General features: G+C 43.0%; 1 protein-coding gene and 1 long non-coding RNA gene across 6 annotated transcripts in view; one reads left to right on the forward strand and one right to left on the reverse strand.

Moving 5' to 3' along the window:
- The window catches only part of HAS2 (hyaluronan synthase 2), a 29,342-nt gene extending 25,222 nt beyond the window's left edge, over window positions 1-4,120 (reverse strand). The window contains exon 1 of one of the 3 annotated variants that reach the window (XM_003820492.8): window positions 3,546-4,120. Coding sequence is in view for 1 of the 3 variants with exons in the window: in XM_055116891.2 (XP_054972866.1) it covers window positions 1,699-1,729 (31 nt within the window). In the remaining 2 variants the exon portion in view is untranslated. Of the gene's footprint in view, window positions 1-922; window positions 1,263-1,698; window positions 1,855-3,545 lie in introns of those variants that run through there. The other 2 variants (XM_055116891.2, XM_055116892.2) reach the window with 2 other exon arrangements.
- Window positions 1,987-8,084, forward strand: LOC103786421 (uncharacterized). Of its 3 annotated transcripts, none has more exons than XR_004673056.3 (5): window positions 1,987-2,058; window positions 3,877-4,134; window positions 5,266-5,413; window positions 6,035-6,179; window positions 6,928-8,084. It is a non-coding gene; the product is annotated as an uncharacterized LOC103786421 (long non-coding RNA). The 3 variants fall into 3 exon arrangements; XR_612151.5 differs by lacking the exon at window positions 1,987-2,058 and adding an exon at window positions 2,396-2,898; XR_010113017.1 differs by lacking the exon at window positions 1,987-2,058 and adding an exon at window positions 2,396-2,842.
- Window positions 8,085-9,862: the final 1,778 nt, after the last annotated feature.

Here is a 9,862-nt window from a genome sequence, read left to right on the forward strand (position 1 = left end):
TGTGGGAAAGGCAGTATATATATGAACTCCACATGACTACCATTCAAAATAGACTTTTTTTTTTTTTTTTTTTTGAGATAGAGCCTCATTCTGTCACCCAGGCTGGAGTGGAGTGGTGAGATCTTGGCTCACTACAACCTCCACCTCCCGAGTTCAAGAAATTCTCCTGCCTCAGCCTCCCGAGTAGCTGGGATTACAGGTGGCCACCACCACACCTGGCTAATTTTTGTATTTTTAGTAGAGATGGGGTTTCACCATTTTGGCCAGGCTGGTCTTGAACTCCTGACCTCAGGTGATCTGCCCTCCTCAGCCTCCCAAAGCGCTGGAATTATAGGCATGAGCAAAATATGCTTAAATAATTTAAGGCTGTATGCAGTAGGATAATACTCTACACAGATTGCTGCTAGAAGGGAAAGGATAAAATACCAAGTTGGGGTGATGGAAATGAGTTCTCTACAGGTAGCTGTCCCTCCACTCCGTTGGCATACCAGCTGCCACCAACTCTGTCATTGACAGGAACACGGCATAGGTTTGCATGGATAAAAAGAGAACCCAGAAGGAGACATGGGGGTTATGCTCTGTCCTCTCATTACTTTAACTCAGGGATCACACTTCATACAAGAGCCAGGAAGCTAATAATGTAACAAACTACTTGTTCTTAGACTTTGAAAGTAAATGTGTAATATAGCTTTGAAAAAGGGTATGTCTACCTTGATCCATAGACAAAGGATTTTCCCCAGAGTGCCAACAACAGGAAATAAATGAACCAGTGACAAGTAAGTGTTTAAAAATTCAAGAAAAAAATTTTTTAAAAAATCTTACCTAGTAAGGAAACCATGTATGGGAAAGTATTTATGAAATTCAATACTATGGGGCTATATTCTACAGACCTAACAAAAATGAGTGGTTCCAACTAACTTACTTTCTAGTAACAGTTTCTTATTCACTTGTTGCACAATTCCCAATTTCCAGGAAGGTAGCTGACTAAATATCTTTGCTTTATGGAAAGTGACATTAGAGTTTAATGCTAGTCACTGATTTGTTAAGTCCTTGAATTTTTATAAACTGCATAACTTTCTTTGATAAAAGGATTCGACTCCGGGTACAGTACAAGCAACTCAGGTAATATGCATTTGTCAGCACGTCCACAATATATTTTTCTATTTACCTGACTCAGGTGATATCTAAGAAAAAAGAAACAGGGGGGATGATACTTTAGTTACAATATTTTGTTCTAGAAATGTCCACTTAAAAATCAGAATTATCTGTCCCAGAATTGGAAACACATACAAAACATAATATATAAACGCAACAGGTAACTTAAAGTGTTAAATTGTCATTGAAAATGTAGAAGAATCGCCAAACTATTGGGAAAACTTTTGGTGGAGTATGATGGGTAGTCAAAATACAGTACCTCAGCTGTACCGTAACCTTATTAAGCTCTAGAAAAATGTGGTGAAAACTAATTTAATGAATGAGTCAACTTGCACACATTGGAAGGAAATAAAAATTTAGAATTTAAAAGTTCTTTTCAATTCAAGTCATAGAACTATAAAAAAAATTGTATCTACAAAGAGGTTGATGGACTTGGATCTATGGAAATACATATTTTAATTTTAAACCTGGCATCGTGAATGTAAATATGTGTTGACCGTTAAAAGCTTTATTCTTAAAATAACCTTTTTAAAAAATAATAACCTGGTTTAATACCGCCAGAAGTACTTATCATATGCCTTAACCGCAGTGAGAAATCTGAGCCAAAGCCTTGGAATGTACAATGAGCAGTGAAGTTGTCTCCCTCTTAACAAGCAGCCTCACTCCTTCAGCAAAGCCCATCTACCAACTTCCTTCTCTTTATTCTAACACTGAGCTGATGGTCTATATATACTCAGGCCTCCAGTTGGGGGAAGCCCTTGGTGGCCAATCGGGGCTTCCCTATCTATTGCGTCACACCTCCCCCCTGTGTGTGACGTCAAAGGCAATCCCAGCCCAGACACGTGGGCGTCGCGTTTCTGGGCAATTGCTCCTGAGACCCAACAGGCAGCAACGGTCCCAAGGGTGAGGAAGTGGGCAGGGAGGGGCTGATGGGGCTTCTACACGTTCCCTCCCGTAGCTGGGCTGCTGCAGCTCGTTCGCCCCAGAGGCGCGCGGTGTCCTTGGGTCCAAGTATTCAGCGCGGACGTTTGGGGGACGGAGGGAGAGGCGCTAGGGGAAACTGGCACCTAAGACTGTGTAATAGGACCCGGGTCTTGCAAGCCCTCCTCCCCAGGCACCGCCCCTGTGCTCCCAGCGCCTCTTTGCAGCTTTAATTATCCTTTCAGCGCCGTTCCCCCGCGGCTGCGTTTCCGTGGTCAGAGGAAAAAGGCTCTCTCGCCTCCCGGTTCTCACCCTCATACAGACCCTCCTTTCAGACCCGCCCTCCTGTTCACAGGGACCCATTTCGGAGCCCTGGCTCACGCTGGGCGGGAACTGCCGTGACGAATTCCGCCCAAGGTGTTGATTATCCATCCCAACCCAGCCTCTGGCTTCCCTCCCACCTCCACCCCAGCTCCCACAGGCCCCTCGCCCCCTTCATCGGCTGGGCGCTCGAGACGGCGCCCCCAGATCTCCCACCGGGCAGTGTCCCCAGCTGCAGCTGAGGAGAGAAGCGCCGGCGTGCGCGGTGCCACGTCGGAATTGGCTCTGGGGACGCTGCAGCTGCCGAAGCGCAGCGCGCGGTCCCCACGCACGCCCTGCCTCCGGGCGGCCGGCGGGCTGGCCAGGCGAGGAGAGGAGGGATGCGCGCCCTCCTCCCGCTCCTATCTGCGGGTGCCACCGCCTGCGTCAGGGACCCCTGGCCCGAGTAAGGCTTCCGGAGCCGAGCTGAGCCCAGACTGACGAGCCTGACACTTTAATGGGGTGCGGGAAGTGCAAAGGAGGGGAGGCCCGGGAAAGGGGGGAGTGGCCGAGAGGGGATGGTAGCTGCGAGGAGGTAGAGAAGGACCCTCCTTCTCCAGGGTCCCAGCTTGTCGGAGCTGGAAGCCCAGATTGCTTAACCCTTTGCATTCCCAGCAAGAAGCGACTTTTTCACTTAGAAGTAAAACGCGCTGGGCTATTCCAGTTTTTCTCCCCACTGTGTGTGTGTGTGTGTGTGTGGGAAAAAAAGAAGGGAAGGGGTGGGGCGGCTGTGCAGAATGCATTTTCCTTACATTGGGAATTCTTGTTTCCTAACTCTGGAGCCCCTCTGCTGCTCCGGAAGATGCAAAATGGAAAAGTACATCTGGGGACGTGCAGCCTTCCCCAGGCAGAGAGGCTACCTGTGTCCCCAGAAAGGCAGAGGATTTCTGGCGAGAGCCGCAGAGATGGGAAAAGAGGGCTATGTTGCTAAGCCTGACAGTGACCTGAAATATTCCCTGATCTTCAGTCTGTTGGAAATTTTTAAACTTCCAACTTTTCTATCGAAACTGGCTTAACAATTTTAAAACAATTATATGGATAATGTCTTCCTTCTCCCTGGCCTGTTGGAGGACCTTCATCCTTCACCAAAACGCGCCAGTGTAACGTACCTTGTTCAGCTCTTAGTCATAAAGTCGTCCTCAGCCTGTCTGTGTGGTCCCGGAGGGTCGGTGGCGGGCAGTTTCCAAAATTGAGGTAATAAGAGATCAGATGAATTTGAGACGACCGGCCAAAAAAAATAAGAAATTTAAAAACAACATTTAAAAAGGATAGGGGAGTCTTAAATGTTTGATTCTTCCCCACTTTAAAAAATAATTTCACTAATATTCTCTTTATGTTTCCGTTGCACTTCAGTCTAATTCTTAAAAAAAAATTATGCTTTAAAAATAAATTAACTTTTCTTTTTTCTTTTCTTTTTTTTTTTTTTTTTTTTTGCTTCAGTCTTTCTGCCCCCGATAACAGAAAATCTCTTTTTCGTCTTAAAAAAAAAAAAAAAAAAGCCTGTGGAAGACTCAGCAGAACCCAGGAAGCGCAGAATTGGGAGAAAAGTCTTTGGCTGGGGCTGTTTCAAGTCTCTGGTTCAATGGGCTGCTCGAAGCCAGGACTGGGTAATTCTTTCCAGACGTCTTGACTTCTCCTTCCTCGCCGTTGTTGCCTTTCTGCCTCCTCCAACTTAAGGGGGTCTTAACAAGTGAGCTGGTGGGTGTTTTAATAGGGCGGCGGAGGGAGTGGGGGGGTGAGGGAAGTGGAGAGGGAGGTGTGGACTGGGGAACCCTGAGGGGAGGGAACTGGGAGCGCGGGCGGGCGGGCGAGCGGGAGGCGGGGAGGGGGAGAGGGAGAGAGAGAAATTGGCCATTCAAAGCCTTCTCTGAGCTACAGGCCGGTTCTAAACTCCAATGAATTCAATTAACTTGATTGCCAACGTGTGCAGAGAAATGCAAGACACATAGGGGGCCACCACCTGATTCCCTACTTTCCTCTGGCGGCGGAGGTGGGAGCCCTCGCCTCTTGGATTTCCCTGAACTCCCGCGTTACAAGTTCCCTCCAAGCGATAAACTCCCTGTTGCGCTGAAGTAATTTGTTTTAAAGCCAAATGGTGCCCTTCAGCTAAGTAACCGACCCAAGGAGGAACAGTTGGGAGGGGTGTGTGCACGTGTGTGTGTGTGTGTGTGTAAGTGTGCGCGTGTGTGTGTGTACCTGGAGCCTTCGACAGCCGGCTGGGACTCTAAAAAGATCGCGCTGGTCCACCACTTGTTAACCCTTTCTTCCCGCCAACTCAAAAGTTTCTGAGCTGACGTCAAGTGTCAAAGCCTTTCTCATAAAGAGGTTTCTGCCGTGGGTGGGCGGAAAAAATAGAAAAGTAATTATATGTATATTTTTGCTCAATCTGGTCTCCTAACGTAAACATACTCAAACAGCGCGCTTTAAAAATAAAATAATAAAAATTGTTTTCTGGAGGACTTATATTTAGCCATCTTGAAGGAAATGGCTTAACTGGCTTTTGCTTTTTGCAAGCCTTCTGCAAAGTTGACGAGTACAAATATGTCTTGCTCGGAGATGGCCTTTCCTCGTCGTTTTCACAATGCCCCAAGGCTGGGTAGAGTTCGTTTTTTGGTTACTCCTCCCCCCACCACCCCGCCTCCTTTCTTTCTCTTGGTCCTTGCCAACAAGCCTGCTGATGACTGAAAATGGACAGTAGGTGGCACTGTTTAGGAAAAAATGAGAGTGACTTTACAAATTAACCAACTTGGTCTTGGGAGATTGCGCTGAAATTGTTATAGGGTAAAACAGATTTTTCTTTCTTTCTTTTTTCCTTCTTCCCCTTCCAAGGATCTTCTGAGGGGTGGACTTCTTTGGAACTCGACAGGACCTTGAAGACTGGGTTCTTAGTCCTTATCACATATATGGGCTATAATGAATAAGTCTAAACAGAAAAGTCGAATAAACTGGAAATGATGCTTTCATCACGTCGCACAAGGTGTAGTGTTGGGGGATGTGATTAGAGGTCAAGCATTTTAGTGCAATACCAGGTAGTCAGCCATCCCAGTCCCCAGGGGCTGACCTGCAAAGTACTGCGCGTTTCCGCCCCCTTCCCACCCCCACCACACAGCGGTTACACCTCTGGGAAGCATTACCTTGGCCTGATGACTTCACGTTGCTCAGGGGACCCCACTGATTTCCCCCAGCAAACCTTCACGCTTCAGCCTTTGTTTGAACTCCGCCTTAGGTGGTTCAACTCTTGGAGAGACTGGCTTAAATTTCAGATCACAATTTCATCCCACTTAATCAGACTCGAGCTTCCTGATTCAGTTTTTTGGTAGTTTTCAAATGCTAAACTATAATTTTAAATATATCACCTAACTTCTGTACTCTGACATATAACGTGGATTAAACTGATTTAGAGGTAGAGTGGAAATTGTGGGGTGCCAAGTGTCTAGCTGTGAGGCCCCAGGGGGACACTTAACCTTCCAGCTCTAAACTTTCATGAATATGACACGTAATGCGGGAATACCTATTATTGCTTACTAGCATTTAACTGTGCTGTGCTAATAGTTCAAGCAAGAAGCACATTTACTAAAACTGGTTTTCTTTATTATAGAAAAACACATTTGTTGTTTCTCGCCTCTTGTAATTCAAGACCCATAAGACAAAAGTAAAATGTTCTCTGACTGCAAATGGATGTAAAAACTGATTATACAGCTACACATTTCTGTCATCCTCCAATCTCTACCCCAAAGAAAGAGGTAAGAGACTAATACAATGTGAAGCCAGAGATGAAAGTTATTTGAAAGCAAACTTTCAAGTTTGAGAGAGACTTCACATTCAAATCCTATCTTTGATGTTTGCTGTTTGTGAGATCCCAGGAGCATATTTTACCTCTCTGGATCTTCATTTCCTGGTTGATAAATGGAGAAAATAGCTACAAAGTGGTTTTGATGATATAATGTGTTAAATTGTATTAAGAGCTTAGCTCAGTGCCTGCAACATTGTGGGTATTCAGAAAAATATTAGTACTACACTCCTTTCCTTGCCTTCTATTCCTTAAATTATTCTTGGTGAGCATTAACCATGGTTTCATTCTAGGTTCTCTTATTTGACCTACTTCAGCTTTCTACTGTCCCCTCACTCTTTTATTTTTATTTTTTATAGAGATGGGGTCTCACTATGTTGCCCAGACTGGTCTCAGACTCCTGGGCTCAAGCAATTCTTCTTCTACCTTCCAAAGTGCTGGGTTTATAGGTGTGAGCCACTTTGCCTGGCCCCTTCACTCTTTTAGATTGACTTAGTCAGTGCCCATGAATATATCCCAGACATTCACATTTAATGCAACTTCTTTTCTGAGTCTCAGGCCAAAATTACAACTATCGGTCATGGAGTACTGATTCACAAGCACCAAATTAAGAGACATTAAGATCCAGTTTCACAAATAAGCTATGGCAACAACCAATTGAATAACATTAGATAATTCACCCTTAGCTTTCTATCTTACAGGAGCTGTTTGGATCAGAAGATGACATCTTTCACCCATCCCTTTCAGGTTTTGATATCCTAAAATGTACCTTATGGAACCCATACCTGTTATGTTTTCACCTGTACAAGGCAACAGAGAAAACATGGTAGTTTTTACTTGAGTAGATGTGACTTAGCAATATGTTGTTGCTGACCTCCATCCCACAGCACAAAACATATGTTTATATGTCTGAGAGACAAAGTATCCAGAACAAGGATTTACTACCTTCATAATCCTCTGTATATGTGGTTCTAGAACTTTTGGTAAAGAAACTCTTTATACTCTTATTAATTATTGAGAACCTCAAAAAAAGTTTATATGTTATATGTATCAATATTTACCACATTAGACATTAAAGCTGACTTAAAAAGTTAAAATACTTAAGTCATTTGAAGTAATAATAAATGCAGTTACATACCAACTTAATAACATTTTGCGAGAATAGCTATTTTTCAAAACCTAAAGTGAGAAAAGTGGCAGTTTTCCATTTTTGCAAATCTCTTTGCTGTCTAGCTAATAGAAGACAGCTGGATTCTCCTATTTGCTTTTGCATTCAATTGTTTTGATTGAAGTATATGAAAAAAAATCTGGTGTCATACACATATATAATTGGGAAATGGAAGAGTATTTACATAGGCTTTTTTAGATATTCTTCCTTTATACTACATCAAAACTTGATAAGTTGCAATGTTGTGAATTGGCCCAGGGCTTGGCCCTCTGAAGATTTGCTGAAAATCACTGACATGAAGTAGATTAATAGGATACAAGGCATATACATTTATTTAATGTGTATACACAGCGGCCTTTAGAATGAAGACCCAAAGATACAGAAGAAATTGTCTGTTTTTATGCTTAAGTTTAACAAAGAATGGGCAGCTGTGTAGAGATAGGATAGGACAAAAAGGGCATAATCTAATGCTAGCTGACTGAGTGAGGAAGCCCAGCAAGGCCTGTCAGTGTCTCCTCAGTATGAGTGAATTTTGTGTACTCTGATAATACATTAAAATCTGTTTATGTACTCTGATAACACATTCAAATCTGTTGTTCTGTTTTATACTTTAAATGCATCTTTTATAACCATTTATGAATTTGTAATATTGTGTATTGATTATCTAAAAAATACAGGTCCAATGAGTTATTTTTATTTTTTTAATTTTTATTTTATTATTATTATTTTTTTTTTTTTTTTTTGAGATGGAGTCTCACTCTATCGCCCAGAGCTGGAGTGTAGTGGTGTGATCTCGGCTCACTGCAAGCTCCGCCTCCTGGGTTCACACCATTCTCCCACCTCAGCCTCCCGAGTAGCTGGGACTACAGGCACCCGCCACCACACCCGGCTAATTTTTTTTGTATTTTTAGTAGAAACGGGGTTTCACATTGTTAGCCAAGATGGTCTCGATCTCCTGACCTCATGATCCGCCCGCCTTGGACTCCAAAAGTGCTGGAATTACAAGCGTGAGCCACCGAGCCTGGCCAGGTCCAATGAGTTATGCAGATTTTCTAAATGTTGACACATTTCATTTTTGATAACCCAAAAGATCACAATCATTAATATTACCACAATCTCATCCAGCATCTTCAAATATTAAGAATCTGTCATGCCCATTGTGGCAAATACAAGTTCCCCAAAATTCTAGTTTTCTCTTGAAAGCTCACATATTATCATTAGCAATAAATACTGTCAGTTGCTTGCATTGTAGTGACAGGTTCACTTCATTCAATTAAAAAAAAAGGCTTCCAAATGCCCACATTTGAATAATAGTAGTTTGTCTATTAATTATTCTTTCAAGTAAAAATTATGTTCCATGATAAAAGTGGCCAGTTAGTTAAGGCTTGCAACTCAATCACATGAAAGCTTTTCCTCCAGATAACCAGGGTAGCTTGGTGTGCAGCAGACTAAAGATGTCTTCTTTACTGTGTCCTTTCTGTTTCTTCACACAGAATGTTAAAAAGCCAAATACTCAAGGATTAAAATTTAATAAAATTAAAACTATTGGCTGTACGTGGTGGCTCACACCTGTATTCCCAGCATTTTGGGAGGCTGAGGTGGGTGGATCACCTGAGATTGGGAGTTCGAGACCAGCCTGCCCAACATGGAGAAACCCCGTATCTACTAAAAATACAAAATTAGCTGGGCATGGTGGTGCATGCCTGTAATCCCAGCTACTCAGGAGGCTGAGGCAGGAGCATCACTTGAACCCGGGAGGCGGAGGTTGTGATGAGCCAAGATCGCGCCATTGCACTCCAGCCTGGGCAACAAGAACGGAAATCCATCTCAAAAAGAAAAAACAAAAAACAACTATTTACTGCTTTATCAAGGATCTTCTTAAATGAAACTTGCCATTTATTTCCTAGTGACGGCTTGGGGGTAAAGCATGTGAGAATGACTGCTAGTACAGTTTGCTACCACTGACTATTTTCCAGCTAAGGCACTATCAGTTTTGCCCATCATTGTCTCTGCATCATCAATATAAATGTCAACAAAGTGAAAGATTAAAGTGCCTTAGAATTAATATTAAAATCATTTCGATGCCCTGAAAGGGCTTCAGGGTCCCCCAAATATCTACAAACCACATTAGAAAATACTGGTTTGTATTAAGCATACCAAATGCAGTAGTGTACAAATCTGATTGTTTTACTTTGAGAATATAGACAAACTTTTGCACATTGAGAAGATATCTAGCAATAAGAACAGGAATATTGATAGCAACTCTGTTTCACGATGCATGGTTATAGGAACTAGTAATGCTTAGTATGACACAGAAGATTCAGAGGACGCAAGAGACACTGGGAAACTTATATGTCTTGGATACACATGTGAGATTTAGCATATGCCCTATGATCCCAAGACTGTCTGTATAACACTGGGGATTAAAACACGACATATTTCAGCTCTGCAAATGATGGAGTCTGACT

The sequence above is a fragment of the Pan paniscus genome, chromosome 7 (assembly GCF_029289425.2).
Source record: "Pan paniscus chromosome 7, NHGRI_mPanPan1-v2.0_pri, whole genome shotgun sequence".
NCBI lineage: Eukaryota > Metazoa > Chordata > Mammalia > Primates > Hominidae > Pan > Pan paniscus.